The sequence below is a fragment of the Palaemon carinicauda genome, chromosome 25 (genome assembly GCF_036898095.1).
Source record: "Palaemon carinicauda isolate YSFRI2023 chromosome 25, ASM3689809v2, whole genome shotgun sequence".
In the NCBI taxonomy this organism is placed as follows: Eukaryota; Metazoa; Arthropoda; class Malacostraca; order Decapoda; family Palaemonidae; genus Palaemon; species Palaemon carinicauda.
In genome coordinates, this window is record NC_090749.1 from 666,695 (window position 1) to 694,262 (window position 27,568).

A 27,568-nucleotide genomic window follows, 5' to 3' on the forward strand; every position below is an offset into this window, starting at 1 on the left:
GAATCACACACAAAAATTCTAAAAGTCATTATTATTTTTCCTAGCAATACAAATCTGGAGCTCTTTAGTATGGAGTATTTATTTCGACAAAGCTGAAACCAGCCGATAAGCTTTTTGTGAAGGTGAACTACCCACTGCTAGTCAGGGGGGAAGGAGCGAGGTAGGCTATACCTCCCCACCTCCGTTCACACCAACACTACTGACTAACCGTCAATTTTGTAATTGATTGATTGGTTGAGAATTTTTGGTCATCCTGACATCTAAGGTCATTGATGCCAATATCATCTGTTATAAATAAAGAATAAAAGGAAATTCTATTTAAAACAATAAAAGTGAAGATACCCTTATAAAAGGTAAATAGCTTCCAGAGGACCTGCTTCTGAAATAAATCTAAAAAACAGCTAGCACTGTAGGACACATCCTTCCCAAGAATCTTGCAAGGATGTACCTGCCATCCTTACCTCGAGCCGCCAACAGATATCCATTTCTTAAGGTGCTAAAAATGCGACATTCACTGTCAATGGTACCTAACAGTCATCGCAATATGGCTGGTGTTCCCCAGTCATCAGAAACTTGTGTGTTAACCGAGTATGACCAATGCGGAGATGCCAAAGAGTAGTTTCCCACTTTCAGGGCATCATGCTATACCTCTAAGGAGATATAGCATCCGTTATTTCTCTCATCTTATTTCCCTCTAGACTTTCCCAATGCTGTTGCCAATTATTATAACAAACTCTTAATGTTCTGTAAAATAAAAAAATAATTAATTTCAAAGTACTAGTGTGTACTTGTACTTTGATGTACTTTAATCAAAATGTTATAGAGTCATGCATGGCTCATACTCAACATGACTACCAAGTTTGGTCAAAATTGGAAGACTTTCGGTAATGGTCTAAAGGTAATTCTCCAGCTTCAACAAGGAGGCTTGGAATAGGAGAGGTTCTAAATGCTCCTGTGGCCAATCTCATACCAGTATGGTATATAGAATCTAAAATCTTTAATTGGCTTGCGGTGGCTGAGGAGTATATTCCACACCAATAGCTAATTTTTGAAAAAAATTAAAGCTTTGTATAACTTTAAAAGAGATTTGCAGTCTGTCCCCCATGATGTATGGGACGAAATTTTTAAAAGATTTGGAGTCGCCCGACATTTTACTTTCAAGTCTTTCAAGTGAGGAATCCATGTAATCCTGCAATCAAATTAACTTTTGATGTATATATCTGGGTCTGGATGTACTCTCCGAAAACGACAGAAATGGATAACAACAGTTTTCCCTTTCGAAAACTTAAATCCAGTTACATCAGCACACTGAATTGTTTTGTCAATTGAAAGTTGTATTTTTCTCTCAACTATTGCCATTCTAGCTCCAGCAGATGACATGGAGAGATCATCTACAAATAGTGTTGAAAGAATAGCTTGGGGTGGGGAATGACAGAGAATATCCCATTAATGGCTAATGCAAATATGGTTACACTTAGCGCACTACCCTGTGGAACTCATTCTTCCTGACATTTCCTCTCTGACAGAGTTTCACCAACTCTAACTTGAAAAAAATCTATGTGAAACAATGCTTGAATGAACAATGGTAGCTCTACTCTCAATCCCAAATTATGAATGGTTTTAAGTAAGCCATGTCTCCTTGCAGTATCATATGCTTTTTCAAGATAAAAAAAAAAAAATTGTTACATGGTGCCGTTTGGAAGCAAAGGCTTCACAAATAGAGGACTCAAGTCATATCAACACATTAGTTGTTGAGTGCATTTTTATAAATCCAAACTGCATAAGTGATAAAATACCTTTCTTCTCCAGGTACCACACCAGTCTTGCATTGACCATCTTCTTCATGACCTTACATAAACATGTCAATGCAAATGATTGATAGTTTGCAGCTATAAACTTCCCGTTACCAGGTTATAAAAATACTAAAATAATGGCTAGTTCCCAAACACTAGGATAACTATGATCATGCCATATTCTATTGAAAATGCTTAAAATGAATAACTTGGTATAAACATATACATGTTTAATCATTGCATATGGAATTCCATCATGTCCAGGGGCTGTATCATTGTAAGTAGTAAGTGAAGAATAAAATTCCCTTTCAGCAAAAGGAGCATTGTAAGATTCCTCTTTTTCGGTTGTAAAATTTAGCATTTTCCGTTCTTCAATGCTTCTATACTGGTGACCAGGAGCTGCTTCACACTTGCATGATACATTGGAGAAATGATCGGCCAAGGCATTGCTAACATCAGTTGCTCCAGTTACATACTGACCATTCACCTTCAACACTGGTGGTGGGTTGGTGGTAAATTTGCCTGCTATCTGATTACTTTCTTCCATACAGCAGATGGTGTTCTACTGTTCACTGAGGAAACAAAAGATACCCAAGAGTGGTGCCTAGTTTCTTTCATTGCACGGCAGAACTGTATTTTACATTTCTTGTATATTATTAAATTCTCATCAGTACGGCATCTGCGCAATCGAGTTAACAGACCTTGCAGTTCTGTGCAGGACGATTAGTTCTGAAGACCACCAGGGAACTGGTCGCCGTTTGAATAACCCTGTTGTTTTGGGAATTGAATTGACTCCTGCTGCATGAAGAGTTCCATTCAGTAAGTCTAAGGCATCATCAACACTTTCAAACTGTTCTGCATTCCTTTCAATTTCGTTTAACTCACAAAATTTATCCCAGTCTGCTTGTCAAGATTCCATAATGGTGAGCTCTGTAAAGGTGGACTATTATTGGTGTTTGTATTAATTGGTGCATGGTCACTAGTGTGCCAGTCATCTAATGTCCTCCAATCAAAATTGAAAAGGCAATTAGAGCTTGCGATTGATGGGTCAATGCATGACAAGGTACCTGTCTGAATATGAAAGTGCATGGGCTCTCCTGAATTAAGGAGTCCTACATCTTCATTCTCCACTACTGATGATATGATATTACCACTTGCGTTTGCTAAAATATTGCCTCATAAAGGATGTCTACCATTCAAATCTCCCAATAACAGAAAAGGTTGAGGGAATTGTTGAATCACCTCTACTAAATTATCATATGATATGTTATCATTTGGAGGCAAATAAAGAGAGAAAATTGTGCATTTTCTCCCTATACCTATTTGTATAGCCACTGTCTGTAAAGAAGTACAGATAGACAAAGATATTTGGGGAACATCTCGACGAATGTATATAGGACTTCCGCCTTGGTTCTCTGCTTGTTGATCATATCGTGCCCTATAACAAGAGAGGACTAGGTGTATTAGCATCGAGCTTGCTCTACTGTAGACATACAATTAAAGGGGAGTACTCATGGATAAGGATCTTAAGTTCTCCATATTTGGTCCTTAAACCTTGACGATTCCATTGCAAAATGGAAGAAAAAACTATGATTTTTTTTTTTGGAAGACACCTTTGATGCAGTCTGTTCATTGGCAATTTTTGATCTAACACTATTTCCCAGAGGTTTCTTGAGAGAGGGTCTTGATATATTGGGTTTTATGTTTGTCTTTTTATTTGAGTCTTATTGATCAAATTGTCTTCCGGTTGATCAGAAACATCAACAGACAAAATACCAAATCTATTTGATGTAATAACTTTAATGTTTCTTATGGAAGGGGGTGAGAGAGATGAAGGTCTCTCTCTTTTCCGATTAATAGGTGGTGAGCTACCAGGTTGTTGCACCTTCCCCACTACAGGTGCACCAGGAAAGTTGGTTTTAAGTGGAACATCCATTAAATCAGGTAAGGACATAGCCTGAGAGAGGTTTGTACTATTGTTGGTAATGGAGGACGAAGGTTGTACAGAAATGGGCCATGCCCCAGTTTTAATACACAGTGGCAAAGCATCAGAAGGCAATATGCTTACCTTGTAATGCAACACTTTATCATTAGATGATGTTTTTCTTTTCTTGGAACTACAGGTAGTACTAGGTGGGCTTGATGTCTCCTGTGGTATATTTTCTCTTGATTTTAATACCTTTTGCATAGACGTTTGGTTTATTCAGTTTCTTTTGGCATGACCCACATTTATGTGTTCTACACTTGATTTGTTATTGGGAGCTTATTCCAATTTATAAAGATCACAACTCCTATCAGTGGATTTACGGTTTGAGTTTCAAACACATAGCCTCAAGTGTACATTCTCTATGGTAAGATCTGGGACAAATGTTACACATTTTTTTCATTTTTGCATACTTTAGAAGGGTGTCCAAATTTGAAACAATTGAAATATTGTACTGACATCTGTTTGAAAGTTTGAACTTTAATTCTTTAATTTTCAATTACAAAGTGGAAAGGCACATCAGCATCCTGGAAAGTAAGGATTATCATTGACGTCCCAGGAACCTTATGCACTTTCTACACTGTTAATGGACACATGGCCAATATTTCCTCTTCTGTAAATTCATACAGGTCTTTATTGAAGACTACTCCTCTTCCGTAACTAAAATTTAGGTGGGATCTGACATCTAACATATCATCATCACTACTTGTCTTCAGGTTAGACAGTATTACCGATAATGCACATGATTTGGCACGGATGAGGAAGCTATTTTTTCAAAGTGAGGCATATCACCTGGGGCAATGGTTTCTACCCTTTTCTGAATTAGTTTGCAAATTTTAAAATAAATCCCAGTGCTCCCTTTAGGTTTGGCAACAAGCCACAATGGTGGTTTTGGCTTTCTATGAGAAGGTATAATTAAATTAACATGTTTTTCAAAACAGTCTGCAGGTCTATATTTCTCCCATCAACTCTTGCATTCATCACCTTCTTCAGCAGACAGCCACTTTCCATTCTCTCTACATGGTCAAAACACCTCAACACATATATATCCACTCTAGCTGCTAAATCACTCGAGCATTCGCCTCTCTCACAACTCCTTCAACAAACAAATTGAACAACCATGGCGACATTACACATAATTGTTTCAGCCCCACTCCCACTGGAAACCAATCGCTCACTTCATTTACTATCCTAAAACATGCTTTACTTCCTATAAAGAAACTCTTCAATGCTTGCAACAACCTTCCACCAATTCCATATAACCTCATCACATTCCACATCGCTTCCCTGTCAACTCTATCATATGCTTTCTTCAGATCCATAAACTCAGCATATACCTCCTTACCTTTTGCTATATATTTCTCGCATATCTGCCTAATTTTAAAAATCTGATTCATACATCCCCTACCTTTTCTAAGACCACCCTGTACTTCTAAGATTGCATCTTCTGTTTTATCATTAATCCTATTAATTAGTACTCTACCATACTTTTTTCCAAGCACACTCAACAAACTAATACCCTATGAATTACAACACTCACACACATCTCCCTTACCTTTATATAGCGGTACAAAACATGCACACACCCAGTCTAAGGGTGCCATTGACAACATAAAACATATATCAAACCATCTCAACAACCATTAAGTATAGTCACACCCCCTTCATTTGACATTGCAGACCTCACACCATCTATACCAGGTGCTTTTCCTACTCTCGTTTCATCTAGTGCTCTCTTTACTTCCTCTCTTGTAATCTCTCTCTCTCTCTCATTCTCATCTCCCATCACTGGCACCTCAACACTTGCAACAGCAATTGCATCTGCATCCCTAATTATCCACAACATTCAGTAATCTTTCAAAATATTTTGCCCACCTATTCCTTGTCCCCTCTCCTTTTACCAACCTTTCATTTCCATCTTTCACTTTCTCTTCAATTCTCAAACCACCCGTCCTTACTCTCTTCGCTTCTTTCCAAAACTTCTTATTCTCTTCATATGAGAGACCCAATCCCTGACCCCATCTCCAGTCAGCCGCCCTCTTTGCCTTGGCTATCTTACATTTTACTTCCACATTTTTCTCTATTTTTTTTATACTTCTCTACACTGTTACTCTGCTGCATCTTTTTCCCTCCCACTTTCATCTTCATTCCTTCATTCCACCATTTACTACCCTTCCTCATGCTACCTCCAACCATCTTCTTGCCACACACATCACCTGCAATCTCAAAAAAAAAATTCTTTTACTAACTTCCACTCCTCTAAATTACCTGTTTATCTAACTTTCCCTGTCATATGCCACTTCCAACCTTTCTGGATATTCACTTTCTACCTCTGGTTTTATCAAATCTTCCACCTTCACTACCTCTCTTTTACATCCCCCACACTTTTGCTACAACTAATTTTCCTTCAACCAAAAAATGATCAGACATACCGTTAGCCATACCCGAAACACAAGGCTGTCCCGGAATCACATGTGCTCCAGTCGTACTCGGTCGACTCAGTCGGTCTGATTGAGCAGTCAGAATGGGGAGATTGAGCCGACAGAGAAAGGCGGTAAAGTTTCTTTCCTTTTGAAGTGGACCTTGAAGAGGAAGAATATCTCTTAGCCTTTTTCTTCCATGCCTGCCAAATCTTAGCCCCTGTGAGGGTGACCATTCCCTACACTCAGCACAAGGAGAATCCTGTATGCAAGAGTGACCTCTACACACGGGGCAGAAACCGTGATGATCAGTCTCCTTAGCCAACATAAAAGTTCGCATCGGCGCCCTTTGGTGCCTGGCCAAACCAGCATAATTCATATCCTCACGGGCACTCACACCTAAAAAAGGAAAAGGATGGAAATGATTTCAGCTTTGGGCCGAATTAAAAGGTGACGGTTAGTCACTCGTGCTGGTGTGAGCGGGGAAGGGGGACTAGCCTACCCTGCTACTCAGCCCACTAACTAACGAAGGATAGTTACACCTCGCAAAAGCTTTTTCAGCTAGAGTCAGCTTTGCCAAAATAAATACTCCTACGTAAAGAGCGGAAGGTTTGTATGTTGCACGGGAACAAACATGCAATGACCGGCTTAAACAGGTTTTTCTATTTGTGGGAGAGAGCGAGACAAAGAAAGCAATAGCATTACAGTGTGTGAGCGTATATGAAACGTGCGCAGTACATGGCTCCCCCCTAAAAAAGACATGCTCTTACATGTGAAATAGGGCGCCCTGCCCTAGAGAGACGAACTGTAGGCAGGTCATCTTGCAGGAAATACGCAGGTTTTAGGCCATCAATGAAGACTCAGTCTTCTTTACCACAAATGTTATTAAAAAAGCCTTCAGTTTGCAATGAATAACGAGGAAAGGGCCTGTAAGGGGGGCGACAGCGGCGGCTTGCTAGTATCGGTGCGCACGCAGACATGTATTTCGGTCTTCAAATCTTTCGGTATGTGTTGCTTCACTGGGGGCTTGTAAGTCTGGCGGCAGGGTGTAAATTTTCCAAAAACGTGTGGTAGTTGCTAGAGATTGTTGGAGGAGGATGCAGATGGAAAACAATTCAGCAGGGACGACCAACGGGTCGCAATACACCATTTCAGTTGCTGAGCTATTGAGGGTATCCTTAGGAATGGTCTTTAATCCAAGGACGACCTAGGGAAGCTGACTAAACCAGTTGAAGTCATTGCAGTGGGATTTCAAAGCTGCTTTGAGGGCGAGATGAAAACGTTCAACCTTTTAGGTGGCAGCAGGGTTGTAGGCAGTTATCTGATGTAGGGTGATGCCCAGGAGATTTGATAATCATGTCCACAATTGAGAGGTGAAAGTGATACCCCTTTCATAAGTAATATGCTCAGGGATACCAAATTTCACTACCCACCCTAAGAGTAAGGCAGACGTACATGAGGCAAACGTTGCAGTTTGCATGAGGATGGCTTCTGGCCGAGTAGAGCGGTCCATGACGGTAAACAGGTAACAGTGTCCTTGTGATGTGGGTAGTGGATCTACAACGTAGACGTGAATGTGTGCAAAACAATGCTGACGTTGAGGAAAGGTACCCACTCCAGAATCTGTGTCGATGTACTTTTGAAGTTTAGCATGAAGTAAAGAAGCGTATCCACTCCTTAGCATCCTTATCAATGCCATGCCAAATGAACTTCATCTTCATTTGCTGTGCAGTAGATCAGCGTGGGGGATGTGAGAGGCCATGGATAGAATAAAAAACCTGTCAGCCCATGGGGGCAGGTATCCTTGGCCGTGGCCTACTAGTACTGACGTAACAGAGGAGGGTGGCGGAGTCGTTGAGGGCGTCATCTTGCCAACGAACAGATTTGCAGGATTTCCTACATGCTTGATACTCTGGATCTTTTCATCGGGCTTCTGCCAAGGTGTTATAATCCAACCCCAGTTGAATGGCAGCCAATGTATTTCTTGATAGGGCATCGGCAACAGGATTCATTTTCCCAGTGATGTGTTGAAGGGTGTAGATGTATTCACCCAAGGTGGAGAGATGTCTGCGCTGATGGGCAGACCAGGCGTCGGACTGTTGAGAGAAGGCATGCACCAAAGGCATGTGATTAATGCAAATGACGAGGGTGTGCATTCAAAGAAGTGGAGAAAGTGACGGCCAGTCAAGTGCACCGCCAGAAATCCGCGGTCGAAGGTAGAGTTGCTGCATTCCGCCTTGGTCAGTTTTCTACTAAAGAAGGCCAATGGGCAGGGTGAGCCTTTGACCACCTGCATAGTACTGCCCCAATAGCGACGTCGCTGGCATTGGTGGTGAGAAGGAGAGGTGCATGTGGCACGGGAAAAGTGAGAGCAGCAGAGGTTGATAGGGCATTCTTTGCATTGCAGAAGGTTGCTTCTTAAAGGGGGACACCACTTCAGGTCTTTTGGTTTGCCCATGAGGGAGGTGTAGAGAGGGGCAAGAGTGGCAGCGATGGCTAGCAAGAAATGTTGATAATAGTTTATCATCCCCAAGGGCGTGGGGAAGTTATGAACAACTGATACAATCTCAAGGAATGGCTGGACGCCTTCAGGAATGACACAGTGCCCAATACAGTACTTCATTAACTCCAAAGGTACACTAGTCATACCGGACTACAAGGCCGTTCTGTTGTAGGCGGTCGAGAACGATGCGTAAGTGACGGCGTTTCTCTTTGGAGGGAGAAAATGCAAGTATGTTGTCCATGTAAAATATGCAGAAGGGGAGGTGCCTTAAGATGCCATCCATGATATGTTGAAAAGTGGCCCCATCATTACGAAGGCCAAAACAGGAATAATTGAAGGTGTGTGTACCGAACGGGTGATGGCGGTTTTGGGAATGTCTTCTGGGTTCATGGGCACTTTCAGAAGGTCGAGCGTGGAGAAAACCTTCACTCTGTGCAAGTAGGAGGTCATGTCGTCGATGTTTGGAAGGGGGTCGTGATCCAGTTCTGTCTGCTTGTTCAGGCGCCTATAATCCTCACACAGATGCAGAGAGCCTTCTTTCTTCAGAACGATGTGTACGGTTGACGACCTTGGGCTTGAAGCTTTTTGGCAAACGCCCATTTCTTCCATTTCGGTGAACGTTTGTTTAGTGGCTGCCAAACGATCGGGTACCAGACGCCTGAATCTGGCGAACACTGGGTGCCCTGTTGTCTTGATATGGTGATAAATACCGTGTTTGGCGGGAACCAAGGGGGGTAAGGTAAGCTTATGCATCGATGGTTGCACTGATGTGGAGAGAGAAGTCGGAGGGGACTGGTTGGAGAGGTGTTGACGAGTAAGATTCAGCGTTGACTAGCTGTCGGTGAGCAACATCAACCAGGAGGTGGTAATGTGAGAGGAAATCCACGGCACTGATTGGCAATGTGACATCAGCAATGAGGAACTTCTAGTGGTATTTGGTGCTTCCAAACTATAATATGAGGTTCTCATAACCGTAGGTGGGTTTCGTTGATCTGTTGGCAGCTACCAGGCGGACGTCGGTAGATTTGGACAGACTACATCGTGTCCTGGAGAGCGGCCTTGATAAAAGAGAATGACAAGCACCTATATCTACCCAAAAATTGCATGGCCGTACTTGTATCATGTACAAAGAAAAGATTAGTGACAGGGGGGCCACTGCAACAGGCGATGACCTACTTACACGTTTTTTTGGTCACTGACAACTGATCGCACATTTCTTCACAGCAGTCCCGAATATGCGGCCAATGGACATCAGTAAGTGGCAGTAGAGGTCGTTGGTTGGAGCATGAGTGAGTGGTGGGTGGTGAGCAGTTTTGTTGCCACTCCAGCATGTCACAGGGTGGCCGACTGTGTCCTACCACATACACATCAGCTTCTGTCAATCTTGAATAGTTGTCCTCTTCATCAGAAGTGGTGGCGTTGATGGAGGTCTTGAAGGTGGTGAAGTGGCTTTCCATAAGGGCAACGACTTTGGTCATCAGGTCCTTCATGGGCAAAATATCGACATCGGATATGGCAGAGCGAACTGGTTCAGGTAGGCATCGTACCCAAAGGGCTCAAAGTAGGTTCACCTCATGAAAAGAAACGTCTGCGGAAGGTTGTAGGCGAGCAATACTGGTCATTTACCTGAGGGCGAGCGAAGCCATTTGGTTCCAAAACAGTTGTTGAGAGAACTGAAAAATTTTGGCTATTAGGGTGGTTGGCAATGGCAAGTACTGCTCCAGGAGGTATGTTTTGAGGGGGTTGTACGTTATTTGGATGTCCCCTTGCTCGCAAAGCCAATTAGAGATTTCCGGGAAAGTATCCTCGGGGATTGCCGCGAGAACACAGTCTGCTTTGGTGCTGGACTGAGTCACACCCTTATGGCGAAACTGGACTTCGGCACACTGAAACCAGCCGAATGACTCTGTACTGGCGAAGGGCAGTAGTTTAATGGATGTGGCTTTGATAGGAGAGTCTGTGTCGGAAGCCGGCATCATCAAACAGTAAGACACAGCAGTGAAGGGGGAAGGCAGGAGGGAGCTGGTCACTCCATTGGTCACCAATGTGCGAGTGAGCAGTTAGGTGATAACTGAGAGGTAAGGTGAATGCAACTAACTTTATTTCAACAGACAGCATACTTAAACACAAGAGTTTCAGAGCTAGAAGGTCACAAAAATTCAAACACAACAATTCCTGATATGACACGCTTCATCAGGTTCTGAAGAGCGAGATATGCAATAAAAATAAAATACCGTTACAACGTACGAGCGTGTATGAAACACGTGCAGTACAGTACTCTTAAGCATAGGTGGTAGGTTGGTCAGGTCACCAGCCACCCATTGAGATACTACTGCTAGAGACTTATGGATTCTTTGACTGGCCAGGCAGTACATTGGATTCTCTCTGATTATGGCTCATTTTTCTTTTCCCTAAACATACACCAAATAGTCTGGCCTATTCTTTACATATACCTGAAAACATTGAGATTACAAAACAATTCTCCTTCACTCAAGGGGTTAACTACTGTACTGCAATTGTTCAGTGGCATCTCAATTCTCCACAAGAGCAGCAAACCCCCCCCCCCCCCAGGCAATCCACAAGTCACGTATCATGATTTAAGATATAAAAAAGAAAATTAAATGCAAATATACAACCTTGTAATTGATTAACTATCATCCAAAGAATTCGAAACGAGCAACCAAATTGAAGATGTAAATCATACTAAAATTCCATTCTGCTTTCTCTTATGTTTTCACACAAAAAAAGGTTACTTTTAATAAAACTCAAATGACGAGGGTGTGCATTATTTGTTTATTCATGCTGCTGAAGCACTCTGATGAAAACATACTGTCAAACTTTAGATCTAAGGCGTTACTGTGGGAGAGCTGAAATTTTTAATAAAACATAACAAAATCTCACTGTTGAATGTTGATAACTAATGTTATAATGGTTAAAATGCCTGGAAGTTTAAGTTTCGTGGAAATTGCGTCGAAAAGATATTTTATATTTCGTAATATGCATTTCATTATTAATGAGTTACTGCGCTATATATATATATATATATATATATATATATATATACTGTGCTCAATGATAAAAAAAATCTGACAAAACTTGATGTTACCTTCAACTGTGAGCTTTCTTTTCTGCATCGCTTGGAAAATATATATCCTCTAATGTTGAGAGAAAACTAGACGGTAGGAAGGTTTCGTTTGTCATGACGTTTGGCAAATGTGGATTTTAATGGGGCTTTTCCACAGCGTACAACCAAACACACGAGGGTTTTTCCTACAGTCCTTATGACAATACCATTAATTCATAATAAAATCAATTTACTGTCGATGAGCAGACTAATTGAAGTGGACCCTTCCTTGCTTAAGAACTGGAAAAACTACAACATCTCTACGAAGGTTCCGCTAGCAACATTCCGTTTCTCGAAGTAATCACCGCCAAATTGATGAGGAAGTTAACCTTGACAATATAATAACGACGACCTGCAAAGAAGGTCGAAGGATGCCACCTCCAATAAAAAAGTGCTTCCTACTTCCAAAAAGAAAAAAAAAATCCAGACATAAAATATTAAACAAAAAGATTATATGAAGCTAAAGAAAGCTATTTTCCTCTTGGTAAGGGTAGAAGAGACTCTTTAGCTATGGTAAGCAGCTCTTCTAAGAGGACACTCCAAAATTCAACTATTGTTCTCTAGTCTTTAGTACCATAGCCTCTGTACCATGGTCTTCCACTGTCTTGGGGTAGAGTTCTCTTGCTTGAGGGCACACTCAGGCACGCTATTCTATCTTGTTTCTCTCCCTCGTGTTTATAACATGTGAAAGTTTATTTCTTAATGTTGTTACTGTTCCTAAAATATTTTATTTTATTTGTTAATTATTACTTCTCTTGTAGTTCATTTATTTCCTTATTTCCTTTCCTCACTGGGCTATTTTCCTTGTTGGAGCCCTTGGGCTTATAGCATGCTGCTTTCCCAACTATAATTGTAGCTTAGCAAGTAATAATAAAAATAATAATAATCTGAAGGTGGACTGGAACTCTCAGGATATCCTGACACCAACTGGAGAGTGGTCATGGGTTGACTAATGTTCCCTGATGATGGTGCTGGAGCAGAATCGATCGCAGCCTGCTTAATATGCCTAACAAGATTTAGGAACGATGTTTGTCTGTCTGCCGATTATGAACAAGCGCTTCTCCAAGAAACTGAACCGTCGAATTTACACTCGCCACAGCAGTGGAGTGCGCCTTGGGAGAAGCGAACAGACTTTTGTCAGGAACAAAATCGTGAGACTAGGGCGTATACGCAGGAGCGTGTGCTTCTGTTCCTAGACTGGAAACTGTTCGTTCGCAAGCCATAGAATCGTGAACTGGTGCATGAGCATTTGTAAGGGCACTTACAGAGAGTTTGCAAATTGCCTTGCGAACGCACATAAAATAGCGCCTGTGCTCAAATAGAAATGAACAAAGGTAAGGCTTGGCTGAAAACGTGTGTTGCCATTGCTCGTGAATGTCAGACCAAGCCAGTGCTGTCTCCAAAGTAGTAAACACCCGAGGCAACACCCCGGAAGATGAAGCACTAGCGAGACTCGCAGACTCAGGGTCCCTTGGAAACAAAGTGGGAAGGGGTGAAAACTTAAGGGAGGCGGTGGCAATGATCACTAGGATGCTCCAAAGAGCTAGAGCAAGAATGTGACAAGTCACAAACTCACTTACGAGGGATTTCAGTGGGAGACCATTCAAGTGAGGAACTCTTCTCACGCTGGCAAGAAGGACGACCAACCTTACAGGGTGAAGCAATGCAAGGTTTCTCTGTTTGAGCAAGCTCAGCATGGTAAGCAGACTCAGAATGCAAGCTTACCCTGTGGGCTAAGCATGCCTGACTGGAAGTATGAGGCGAAGCAGCCTGCAAGAGGAATTGCTGAAGACACATCTGCTGGGGTCATGAGACTGACTGGAAGGGATTTACCTGCAGTGGCCCGGAGGGAAAGGGCATGACCAACCCCTGTGGGGGCAGCTCTGCGCTTCTACAGCACCCCAAGCTTCAGCACCTTCAAAAACTTTTACTTAGTGGGGGAAGCCAAAATCCCTAAGGAAAGCCCCAAATGAAAAAAGGATTCAAAAGAGGTAGATTCCTCACGGGTGACAGGTGCCGCCCTTTTGTTAGGGGAAGCAACGGGGTCCTCCGGGCCCGAAGGTTATTCGAGGTTTAAATAGCCATCACTCTTGTTCGACCGCCATCCAAAAGAGGCCAAATGAACAGAAGCAGCAAAGAGAGTACGAGGTGGCGGAGAAGGGAGTCAGGATTTCTTCGACCTTGAGGAAGACCCTAAGGGAAAAGAATCCCTTTCAAACTTCTTCCTTTGCTTGTTGTTCCGCTTCCACTGGGAGAATGACCACTCCCGACATTCGTCACACGGAGACATCTGCGTGCAGGAGTGTCGTCTGCATGCAGGGCAAAATTGGTGAATATCATTCTAAACTACAGACATGAAAGTGCTGAAAGAACTGCCTGCTATGCTAGGGCAATCCCTCATAGTTATAGTCCTAAAAGACTAACCACATCTGTAAATGAGAAAAGGAAAACTTTAAATTTTATGGCCAGGTAAATGTAAGGGTTAACGAGAGAGAGCGAGACGGCACGTCTTCATTCTACCGAGCCAAAAACAAATTGTACGTAAATTTAAAATTGCAAGCAGGACTTCTTGGGAGATAGGTGATGCCTGGACCAGTATGTGTAAAGAGCAACAAGGTTTCTTTGGTTACGAAAAACACAAATTATTTCCTAATTTGTCATTTGTTCCAGCACTACAGTATATACAAACTATTTTGCTCTTTACAAAGGAGACTCACCACTAGGTTTAAAGGCCACTCAAGAATGGCAGAGGCAAGGGACAGTGACATTGCCCTATCAAGCTGGACAAGGCCCTAAAGACAGACCATATACACATATGATCTCCACCCAAGTTAGGACCAAGGAGGGCCAGGCAATGGCTGCTGATGACTCAGCAGATAGATCTATAGGCTCCCCCAAACCCCCGATCCTTAGCTCACAAGGATGGTGAGTTTGCAGCGACCAAAGGAACTGGTAACTGATCCGGGGAACAACTGTGCTTCGTATGAGCTGTTTAAAGGTGTCTTGTCAGCTCGAGATCTTTCACATATGTGTGAGAGTTAACGGCCTGAGCAATTTGTGTGAAAGTGTTAGAACTAAGCATTGTGACTTGACCAGGTAAGCATAGTATCAGGTTACACCATGGTCAATGGTACCCACCTGCATTCAGAGGAGGTCGGCTTACAACGTTTCTCGGATGCTCAAACATCATATAAAGTCACTCGCAGATTCATTCAAGGCTTACTCGCGGGTAACATCTGCCCTCAACCAACTGCCACATGTCCTACATGGGAGCTGAGGTGTTCGTGACCAAGTTTTGAGCAGTCACCGCAGGACCTATCGAGAAAGTGTTTAGGTTCCTGTGGATTACGTCATGCAGGTAGGGTGCCGTGAATGGTATTTGTTGTTTCTACACACCCACTTATAAGAACTACGTCACTGAATATGACAAATTTGGAATTCATTTGTATTTTTCCTAATGAAACAAACCTGGAGCTATTTATAGGGGATATCACTTTCGGCGAAGCTGGAAGATGCGACATAAGATTTTAGCAACTCCAGAGCTCCATGGCTTATGTTCTTCTTCTTTGATTACTCGTTTGTTAACTGCCAATGTCTCAGATCTACAAGTAAATATCACAAATTCTAAATGGTTTCTCTGTTGAGACCTGTTCATTTCATAATAAGGAAGTGTGAAAGGTACGAAAGTGTAAATGAAATACTAAAATTATTATGAAAATTATTTATTCAATTGTAAAATGCATATTTAAAAATACAATATCTCATATTAACAATTATTTTTTATGGCATAAGAATATTACAAAATAAGCTTCAATTACATACAAACAAGCATGAAAAAATTAGGATAAATATTTAAAAGTCAATTTACAATTTTACAGACAAAAATAATTCCACTTTCTTTATAGTCCACTGACAAAAATATCAATTTAAGAAGAACTTCAAAGTAATATAATGTTTTGTACTTAGGAAGTCTGAACTTTGCCTCAGAATTCAAATTGAAAAGGAACCTTTCTATCAGCAAGGACACAAATCAGGTAAGAAAACTAGTGGCAAAGTTTAACACACTATCAATGCACAAGAAGGGATGCAATACCTGTATAACTTGCAGTGTCTTTTGCAACGCTATCTTTGGCATAGCCTGTCCCAAGATTGTCAGCCAGTCAAAGATAGTTGGGTTGGCTGGAAAGATCACTGATTAGTTTGAAAGGTATGAAATGATGATCATGAGTAGAGTTATACTGAAGAAGTACACAATATGTATATTCAATAGACCAACCTTATCACTCAGTCCACATAGCAATGTTAGAGTATCACAGTACTTTGGTGTCAGAGCAAATTCAGTATTGGGAAACACAGGGGATGAATGAGCAACAAAAGACGCCAGTGGAGGGGACTCGAGGAGGTTTTTCTGGCTTGTCTGTATCAACATGGAGCTTAAACTCTTCTACACTCAGCAGCCATCTGCTAAGGGAACACCTCAGATTATTGTTGTGGTCACAAACACATGGTAGATAAGAGAGGAAGGGACATGCCACCAAATGCGAAAAAGCATAGTCCATAACGGCAGGTACCACAGAAACTGTGACATAATTAAGCTACCTGGGGCCTACCAACCCACTACTACTACAACTACTACTAAAACCTGAAGTCATAATCGTATCAAAGGTCGAAGGTTTGCATGGCGTATAAGAAAAAACATATAATAGAAGTCAAAATACAAAACAATTTCAGCATAATAATATATCAATTGAGTGGAATTTCACTTAGTGCCAAGATCATAAAAGAAGATGCACCACAGTAATCATGTCCCTCCTCCAGCACATACAGCATAAGAGATCAGCAGACAAATGCATATAAAACACTTTTATTTCCTGTTGTCCAAGTATTTCCTTTAATCTTTTAATTTCCGCAAATACTCTTCATGTTTCTAACTGTTGAATGTTCCTATGTAAGAAAGGAGACAGAGATACAGTACAGTATGCAGGAAAACTGGTGATACTTTTTTATTTTTTCTTCGGACAAGCGTTGTTCTTAAGGTGCCACTTAGTATTAAATCTTCTACAGTCAGACCTCGATTATCGAGATAGTTAGGTCACAGAGAGAGCTGCGATAAGTGAAAATTCTAACCTATAAAGACATTGCCCCTTGCCACAAGCGGATGCCCCAGCTGATGATTAACACAGTAAATACTGCCCAATAGTTTTAATTTCGTTTCTACAACAGTTTATAATCGTATGTACAGTGTACTGAACATTTGTACACATATACACTATGTACTGGACACAGTGAGGTTACAGTACATTATTGTGCTGAGGTAAAGTTTACCGAGTGGTCATCATCCCCTTACTGTTTTGTATAGCAAAAGTTATTCGTATTTAGTAAGAATGTACTGTAACCTAATACTCACTGACACTGTAATATACTGTATGTGCAGTAATATTACTACAGTACAGCTTAACTGTACTTACTGTAAATGTTCGGTGTTTCCGTTCAGACGACTGTAGACTACGTCGCTCACCTAGAAGCATGACGCAACTTATGTGTTGTCTCTTGGGCAGTATGTTATCTATGCTTTCTAAAAAAGAAATAACGCTTATTTTATAAACTAAAAACTTAAACATCTCGATAATAATTGTTTCTTTTGAATAAACAAACAAAATCTGTGCATTTGATTACTTTTCAACAGCTAATCTCTCTCTCTCTCTCTCTCTCTCTCTCTCTCTCTCTCTCTCTCTCTCTCTCTCTCTCTCTCTCTCTCTCTCTCATTCAATTTCGTTTTGGAAGCAATATTGCATTCTGGAAAATTACGATTATTTAAACAGGTAACTGAGCTTTAATAAAACATATACCGTATACTACCGCGTAAAGGATGGCAAACCCCAAAATTTCCTTTAAAAAAAGCGTTTTTATCATATACTCCATGAAATGGGCAGACGACAATTTCAAGGCCAGCCTGTTACTATACTTTGGTTATAAATATTCTATCACACATATTATAATCTTTATTCATTATAACATCTTTACTAAAAGCTTTTAGTATCATTGGTTATCACTTGCATGTGTAAATGCGTTCGTTTTTTCATCATGGTCGGCAATAAAACGTAAATGAAAGATTTTGTTTCAGGCGGCGTTTTTAAGAAAAACATGGCATAAAATCTCTCTTATTTCATCTATGTTGAATTTCTAACCTATACACAGATGGGTAAATGCGTTTATTTGTTCGTTATGATCGGGGATGGAACATAAACTAAGCAATGAATTCAGTTTTAGGTGGCGTGTTTAGCAAAAGTATGATATAAAATCATCTTTATCTTATTTAGTTTGGATTTCTGAGTATACAGCAAATTCATTTGCAATTTAGACAAAATGGAGGACGATGACAGTGTTACTGGGCTAGTAGTGCAAATGAAAGCAACAACGATTATCCCCAAGACAATAGTGTCCTGATGAATTTTTTAAACCCGTTTTAATAGTTCGAATGGCAGTGATGATTTTGATGGATTTTAATGTCATGTATACCACAGTTTAGGTACCGATAACCTGCAAATTTTGAGGTTTCAGACAACCACCACTACCACCATCTCTTGGGAAATAATGAAAACATTCCTAGTTGTCCGAAACAAGTGATCATATCAGCCGATTTGATCACGTCATCCAAAATACTTAGCTTGATAAAATACACCCGAAATTTAAAACAAAGCAAATAAATGTTTTATTAAAGCAAAATTAACTATTCAAATAATAGTAATTTTCTAAAATGCAATAATGCTCCCGAAACGAAATCGAATATATAGTGAGAGAGAGAGAGAGAGAGAGAGAGAGAGAGAGAGAGAGAGAGAGAGAGAGAGAGAGAGAGAGAGATTAGCTGTTGAAAAGTAATCAAATGTGACAGTTGCCAGTTAGTGACTTTCGAACGAAAATCACTGAATTCAGGTATCACCAGTTTTGCTGTATATTGTACAACAAAGGAAGAACATAACTAGTTAACAAGAGATGACAACATCACAAATTAACTGAACATCACCAAGGAAACCCGGAAGATCTCATTCAGTCGAACATGTTTTTCTTGCTTGATCAAAATTACATTCAACTTGTTTGTAAATGTCCCATAAAGAATCATTTTCAAAGGAACAGACTCAATTCCAGTTAATTAAACTAACAAGAGAGAGTACAACTGCAGTCCAGCAAGTTTGGAAATTTGATCACTTTGTAACATCGTTCTCTCCTTTTCAAAAGAACACGACTTCCCCAATTCCTTACAATTTTTTCTGTCACAAATTTTCATGTGTCTTTCCATGTGTTTTCAAAGTAAATGCCATATCAGAGACACTGCACTTAAAAGGTTTCTCCCTTTGTCTTAATACCTTAATTGGTTTTACTTTATATTAGTGATGCAATGAACCCCAATCTGGGGTCTATGTTTGCACCTCTATACTCCACTAGCCTTGTATACGAGGCCTCTTTTTAAGATGGTCACGGTTCCCTTGATGGCAGCAATCTGCACCTCATTGATGGTTGGGCAACTTGGTATCGCCTGAAGGTAATGTCTTAGGTTTTTCTTCACAAGTCCTGTTGCCCCCCCCCCCCCCCATCACAGGTATTATTCCTACTTCTTTCAGTTCCCAAGTATTTTTCAGCAGATCAGTCTTTAGTTCTTGATTTTTTTATTTTCTGCCTCTCAGCTCTATTGAGGCCAAAATCACTGGGTACGGTCACATCCATAATCTCTGCTGTTTTTTTTTCTTTATTCCAGATCACAATATCAGGTTTTATAGCACATCCTTCTATATATCTTCCTGTCGGAATTATGTCATCATAAAAGATGGTAATGTATCTGTTGGAGGTAGCTGGATTAGTCATCTTTGTATTTTTATGTTTGGAATTATTATCTGGCCCTCAGAGTGTTTAGGACATTTGGTGGTCTTCCACCTAACCATCTAGGCTAACAGGAATGATCCTATTTCCTCACTGATATTATATAATTCCAGACATTTAAGTATACCGGAGTGTGGCACACTGTCAAATGCCTTCTTATAGTCTATCCAAGCCATATTGAGATTCCTTTACCTTTTCTTACAGTCTTCTAATATTGTTTTGTTAATTAGCAATTGATCTTTGGTTCCAAGTTTGTTTCTTATACATCCCTTTTGTTCTTTTTCCATATATTTGCCTTGATTTAGGTGTTCATAGATCTCATCTGCTATGACTCCTGTGAGCTATTTGTAGGCTGTTGGTAGACAGCAGATGGGCCTATATTTGTTGGGGAGTTTGGTCTCAGAGCTCTTGGGAAGGAGTGGTATTTTCCGTTGTGAGCCATTCTGGTGATTCTTCTTCTCCTTGTATCATTCTTGAAAAGACTTGCTCAGTGTTGGTGTAGTGCTGTGATCCTTTTTAGCCAGAAATTTGGAATCTTGTCTACTCCTGGAGTCTTAAAATTATTATCTTCTTTGATTTTTCTGGCTAACTTTTCTGTGGTGAACCTTATACGAGGCATTTGTTGTTTCTGGCTGTTCTTTTGTCTAATGGTGTTAATCCATGAAGTCTCTTGGTGTTGTCTCTGGTCTTTAAACAGTGGCTTCCAAAACCTCTCCAGATCTTCCATGCTCGGTGGTGTTCGTACCTCGACTGTTTCTTTTGCCCCATTTTTATACATAATTTTTGGATTTTTACCAACCTGCCTGTTTATCTGTTTTGCTTTTATCTTATGTTCTTTGTTTCTTATTTGTGCAGCTAGGGCCTTTACTTTGGCTTGGTGTTCTGCTAGTTTTCCGCTTGTTTGTATCTATTCAATAATTTTTCTTTATTTTTCTTATTTTCTTCAGCAGGTTTTGAGAGTGATTTTGCTCTTTCATATACATGGACATTTGCAAAATCTCTGCCCTTAACTGGTTTATTTTATCATATTGTTTCTTTTTCCATATTGGCTCTACAATTCTTTTCTTTGGCTGGATTACTCCTGGTATGATCTTACTTTGTATGTACCAGGCTACACCATAATTGATATTGTTAATTTCTGTCAGACTTACTCCAGCCGGGACCTCTAGCAAGCCTTGTGTTGACTTTATTCACCCAGGCTTTTAGTTCTTCCTTTTCTTTAAGTTTGATCAGCTTAGTCGATATTCTATTAATATTGTTTTGATTTCTTCAGTTTTACTGGCCAGTTCCTCTTCTAATTCCTGTTGTTCTGGGTCAAGCTCTGTTTCGATGTTTCTTGGTCGCCTAGGTAGTGTGTGGTTTCCATTTCTTCTTAGTTCTGGTGGTGCCGTCCTCACTTGTCTTTCTTGCCTTAGGGTTGTGGTGCTCTGAGGTGCTGGTGGTAATGGTCTTTGCTGGACTTGATCTGTATTTTCCACAGTATTCCTCTATGGGGCATTTGTTGTTTTTTACCTTGTCTCAAACATCCTCCCTCATCTTTTAAATTTCGGCTTCATCAAATTTTATGTGCAATGAAATTAAATTTCTGGAGGGTGAGGTTTGATCTTGATATACCAATCTTATTTGGGCAGTGATGATGGAATATTCTCTGCCCCTTGTTACATCCTTCTCTTTGTCTGGTGAACTTTACTTGGGCAAACTCCATTGCCCATATCAATACCCATTCCTCATTTCTGTCCCCTCTACTTTTTTTGATATTCTTGTTGTTCACTTGCCTCTCTTCATAGTCACTCTTTGCTTTAGCCTCAGCTTCTTTTTTTATATTTTATATTTCTTCTTCAGGGAGATATTTTGTAATTTTTAAAACTATCAATGCTAAGAGTCCCATATTGGTAGCAGCAATTTTCTCAGGTGGTAAATTGGAATCTAATTTTTTCCTTGAATGCTTGGTTTCTATGTCTGCCCCACCCCTCATACCTTGAGTAGGTGAAGCAGTACAGGAGTACTCTTTTTTTCTCCGCAAGGGACCATTTAACACTTTGAAATAGTCTTCTTTTCCTTTTGGTTCTTTGCCTTGATGGTTGCTGTGGCCCAGGATCAGGACTTTTCTGATCTGGTGGGGATCCCTGCTGGGTGCTCATGCACGGATTGAAGTTGCACCATCGCTCTCAACAACCCGCCTAGTGCAGGGACAAGTTAAGGAGACCGTTTTATTCTGGTCGCTACCTTTCCAGCATCTTTGCTCATTGCTTGACATCTTTTTATTTGAGTTCCTCATTGTCCACAGCTTCTTATCTAATTCCAAGCTGCCCTCACCTTAATTATTCATAGTGAGGGGGTGCCCCCATTCGCAACCTGAGGGATGCGGTGGATGACCTGAGTGTGAATTTTATTATGATGTGTGAGAGTACTTCTGTGAGAAAAGGCTTTGTTACAGACACTGCACTTAAATGGCTTCTCCCCAGTGTGAATTCTATGATGCCGTGTGAGATGACTTCTGAGAGAAAATGCTTTGTCACAGACACTGCACTTAAATGGCTTCTCCCCAGTGTGAATTCTATGATGTTCTGTGAGAGTAGCTCTACGAGAAAATGCTTTATCACAGACACCGCACTCAAATGGATTCTCCCCAGTATGAATTCTACGATGCTGTGTGAGATGACTTCTGAGAGAAAATACTTTGTCACAGACACCGCACTTAAATGGCTTCTCCCCAGTATGAATTCTATGATGCTCTGTGAGAGTATTTCTTTGAGAAAATGCTTTGTCACAGACAATGCACTTGAATGGCTTCTCCCCAGTGTGAATTCTATGATGCCGTGTGAGATGACTTCTGAGAGAAAATGCTTTGTCACAGACACCGCACTTAAATGACTTCTCCCCAGTATGAATTCTATGATGCTTTGTGAGAGTATTTCTTTGAGAAAATGCTTTGTCACAGACACTGCACTTGAATGGCTTCTCCCCAGTGTGAATTCTATGATGCTCTGTGAGATTATTTCTTTGAGAAAATGCTTTGTCACAGACACTGCACTTAAATGGCTTCTCCCCAGTGTGAATTCTATGATGCTCTGTGAGATGAGCTCTACGAGAAAATGCTTTATCACAGACACCGCACTTAAATGGCTTCTCCCCAGTATGAATTCTACGATGCCGTGTGAGAATATTTCTTTCAGAAAATGCTTTATCACAGACACTGCACTTGAATGGCTTCTCCCCAGTGTGAATTCTATGATGCCGTGTGAGATGAGCTCTCTGAGAAAATGCTTTGTCACAGAAACTGCACTTAAATGGCTTCTCCCCAGTGTGAATATTATGATGCTGTGTGAGAGTATCTCTATGAGAAAATGCTTTGTCACAGAAACTGCACTTAAATGGCATCTCCCCAGTGTGAATTTTATGATGCTTTGTGAGAAGATATCTTTGGGAAAATTCTTTGTCACAGACACTGCATTTAAATGGCGTCTCCCCAGTGTGTGTTCTTAAATGTATTATGAGATCCTTTTTCCGAAAAAACACTTTGCCACATTCACTACAATTGAATGACCTCCTCCCAGTGTGAGTTTCATAATGTGCTTTACGATCAACTTCCTTAGAAAATGGTTTGTCACATTCTCTGCATCTGAACTGGCCTCCAGTGTGAATTAGCTTGTGAGTGTTGGGGAGTTCAACTACTCCAATAAATTGTTTTTCAAAATTCCCACCCACAAATGACTTCTCTCTCAAACCAACATCAGCGTGAGTTTTGGAATCAATTTCTTGACAAAGAGGTTTTTCACAGCTACTGTTTTCGATCTGCTCCTCCTTATTCTGTAAACCTTCTTTCCCTCTTCCTCTTCCCTTTCCTTTGTCCTCTTTTCTACTGGATCCCAACTGTATGCCACATTCCTCCTTCACACCTGTCTTTACACTCTTCTCCTCCTCCTCTTTATTGACTTCCCTTTTGCTGATTTGTACATCCTCCTCACTCTCGGAGACATCAGAGTCGAAAGAATATTTCATGTCACCTTCGGTTGACTCAAATATTTCTGGCTCTGCTTCAAATTCTGGCTCTGCTTTGAATTCCATGTCTGGATCAATGAAAAGAGAGTCATCATCAAAGAGTCCAACACTGTCCATAAAATCATCATTTTCCAACTTGACTGCAGAGCGTGAAAAGGAATCTTCAATTTCGCTCTTTATTGAAATTTCTGATGATTCAGAGTTTTTCATCCTCTCCCTATTACTGGATGACATCCTCTTCAATATTATCTCCAAGAGTGTCCAAAGATAAAGTTAATACTAAAGTTCCAAATCTTACTGCATGAACCTACACAGACCTTTCTTATTTTTTCCCATTCCTGTATCTCTTTTTCGTCTTCTTACTTTTTCCCAGTCCTGTATCTTTTGCAGATATCTTTGATAGTTTACACAATCTTGTAACAAGAGGTGGATGATTATTTCCTTTGAGATGAAAATTCTGAAATAATAAGAGAACAACTATCATTGGAAAAGGGCAAGATGAAAATGTTGGAGTTTTCTGAAATAAAATGATAATTTTCTAAATTAAAATAAAAATTTAAGGTAATTTTTATTTTTTCCTATCCATACAAACCTGAGTCCTTTATTTGGGAAGACTCACTGATTAGATGGCTGGAAATCCCCTTGAAAACAAATCTGGAAGGTTCTGTAACTTCACTGGAACTGTTCCAGTCCTGATCTGTGGAGAAGCAAAGAAAGACCACTATCGCCCCCTATCTGTTTCTAATAAGAGAAAGTGATAGGCCCTGGGTCATACATGAATATTACCGTCCCATATAAAGAAAATTCGTAACCTCTACAGGGGACGTCAGCAAGAATCGCATACCAAGTATAAGAATAATGGGTTGGTAAGGTCGCGAGGTAGCTGTCAGGTACTACCAGAGGGGCAAGGTGAGTGTAAGTGCCTTTCTTCAACAAGATAACGAGCTTATATACAAACGGTTGAGGGCAACCATGGCACAAAAATTCAAAAAATTTGAAACATGCAATGGCAAACGTAAACAGGTTTTTCTATCTGTGGGAGAGTGCGAAAAATAAAAAAAAGAGCAATAGCATTACAGCGTATGAGACTGTATGAAATAAGTGCAGTACATAACTCACCCCTAAAAAATACATACATATGAAATAGAGTGCTCTGTTCAAGAAAGATGAACGGTAAGCAGGAGATAGGCAGGTTTTAGACCATTAATGAAGATCCAGTCTTCTTTGCCATGAGTGGTAATTTAAAAAGTCTTTGGTTTGCGATGGACAATGAGGAAAGGGCCCTTGAAAGCGGGTGTCAGCAGTGGCTTGCTAGTGTTGATGCACACGAAGATATGTATTCCAGTGTTTAAATCTTTCGGTATGTGTTGCCTTGCTGGGGGCTTGTACGTCTGGCGGCAAGGTGTAAATTTTCCCACAACGTGAGGTGAGCGCTGGAGATTGTCGGAGGAGGTTGCAGACGGAAATCATTTAGCATGGATGACCAACGGGTCACCATACTCCATTTCAGTCGCCGAGACATTGAGGGTGTCCTTAGGGATGGTCTTTGACATTAGGAATGGTCTTTGATCCCTGGTGGACCAGGGAAGTTGAGTAAACCATTTGGACCCATTGCAGAGGGACATCAATATTATTATTATCATTATTATTTTTAACTAAGCTACAACCCTATTTGGAAAAGCAGGATGCTATAAGCCAAAGGACTCCAACAGGGATAAATAGCCCGCTGAAGAAAGGAAATAAGGACATAAATAATATATGACAATACAAAATCAAAATAAAATATTTTAAGAACAGTAACAACATTAAAACAATAGAATATTTTAAGAACAGTAACAACATTGAAAGGAATCTTTCATATATATAAACTATAAAAACAGGCTTAAGTCAGCCTTCTCAACATAAAAACATTTGCTGCAAGTTTGAACTTTTGAAGTTCTACTGATTCAACTATCCGATTAGGTGGATCATTCTGCAAATTAGTCATAGCTGGAATAAAACTTCTAGAATACTATGTAGCATTGAAACTCATGATGGAGAAGGCCTGACTATTAGAGTTAACTGCATACCTAGCATTACAAACAGGGTGGTATTGTCCAGGAAGACCTGAATGTAAAGAATGGTCAGAATTATGAAAAATCTTATGCAACATGCCTAACCAACTAATTAAAAGACAGGAGAACAAAACGCAAAACAAGGTAGATTCAAAGAATTAAAACACTTCTTCAGAATAGACTGATCATTGAAAATCTTAAAAGACTTTCTCAATAAACCAATTTTTTGTGTAACTGAAGAAGAGACAGACCTAATGTGTTTCTCAGAAGTAATTCTTCCAATACTCATACAAGCCCTACGCTATTCATCAGGGATTATAATTTTAGCAAAGCTGAAAGTAGCTATAAGACTTTTAGTGAGGTGGAGCTACCCCACCGCTAGTTAGCAGGGGGTAGGCAGGATAGCCAGCCACCCCGCTCACACATACACCTATGTTGTCTAGTCACTTTTTACTTTTGGCTCAGCAAGACAAGACAAGCGTCTCTTTCCTCTCCAACTGTTTCTTCTAACCTTTGACTTACTTTGTTTTTGTTCTTTTTCCTTATTACACGATTCCGAGTATTTCAGTTTTCTACAGCACTCTCTACCTCTACTTTTTTGTTCTAATGCTACGGCGCAGGAACAAGGGCAGGGGCAAACTGGGTTCCTTCGGTCATTCCAGTGGGGGGGGGATCCCTTCGGGGTGATTTGAGGAGGGGAAACCTAGATCTGGGCGACCTAGATTGCAGATGTCACGTAGTAAAAGGCTACCACCTATCTCCTCGAGGAAACACCTGATCCCCATAGAGACAGGTGCCATATAAACTTACCCCTGGACCCTTGGAAGTAGGGTAAGAGGAGTTGGGCGTAGACCTGGTAGCGTGCCCTCATCGTCTCGCTGGGCGCCCAGTACGCCCAAATGACACTCCACTAGGTTGTGATCTTAGGAGTAATGTTTGCCCTCGACTTAAAATGTGAGACGAGTAACATGTGAGTCCCTCCCTCTTGCTTGTCTTGCATAGAAATTAAGATTGTAATTTTTAGTTAATAAGCCAGATTTGAAACTTGAGATAAATTTCTATTCTACTGATGGAAGAAGATTAACAGTGACTTGCTCTGTGTCCCTTACTCCCCAAGTGTGTCTGTAATTTACAAGCGATTCATTGTTATGTACAAATTATGAGCATTTTACAGTAAACTGTTCTAGTAATTTGAAATTCAGCGAGAGATTAATATTTCCTCTGTTATGTAATTAGAGAGATTTAGAGTTCTGTTGATCATTTACTTAAAGAGATACATACGAGGGGCAAGTAAAAAATAAGGTTCCCAAAATTTTTGCAGGTATAAGACATTTTTTATTGACATAAATAAGTATTCAATGTGAAAGCTTATACTTTAAACTATTTTTCTACATAGTCGCCAGATTTTTCTACGCATTTTTCCTGACGAGTTATCCACTTCTGAAAACCCTCTTCGAAGAGCTCCGCCGCTAGGCCGTCGATGAACTTGCTGACCGCTTCCTTCACCTCTGCATCTGTATTGAAGCGTTGTCCACCCAAGTGTTGCTTCAATTTCGGAAACAAGTGGAGCGACTTCCACTTGTTTCCGAAATTGAAGCAACACTTGGGTGGACAACGCTTCAATACAGATGCAGAGGTGAAGGAAGCGGTCAGCAAGTTCATCGACGGCCTAGCGGCGGAGCTCTTCGAAGAGGGTTTTCAGAAGTGGATAACTCGTCAGGAAAAATGCGTAGAAAAATCTGGCGACTATGTAGAAAAATAGTTTAAAGTATAAGCTTTCACATTGTATACTTATTTATGTCAATAAAAAATG

At 40.5% G+C, this 27,568-nt stretch overlaps 2 protein-coding genes across 5 annotated transcripts in view; both read right to left on the bottom strand.

Moving 5' to 3' along the window:
* LOC137618630 (zinc finger protein 665-like) overlaps positions 1–27,568 on the bottom strand; it is a 235,402-nt gene that overhangs the window by 164,539 nt on the left and 43,295 nt on the right. The window lies entirely within an intron of this gene.
* Positions 21,316–27,568, bottom strand: part of LOC137618607 (zinc finger protein 91-like) — a 533,834-nt gene continuing 527,581 nt past the window's right edge. Inside the window, exons 12-13 of the mRNA XM_068348718.1 lie at positions 24,065–24,218; positions 21,316–23,973 (exon numbers count right to left, since the gene is read on the bottom strand). Coding sequence (XP_068204819.1) covers positions 22,025–23,973; positions 24,065–24,218 — 2,103 coding nt within the window. The 3' untranslated portion in view covers positions 21,316–22,024. The remainder of the gene's footprint in view (positions 23,974–24,064; positions 24,219–27,568) is intronic.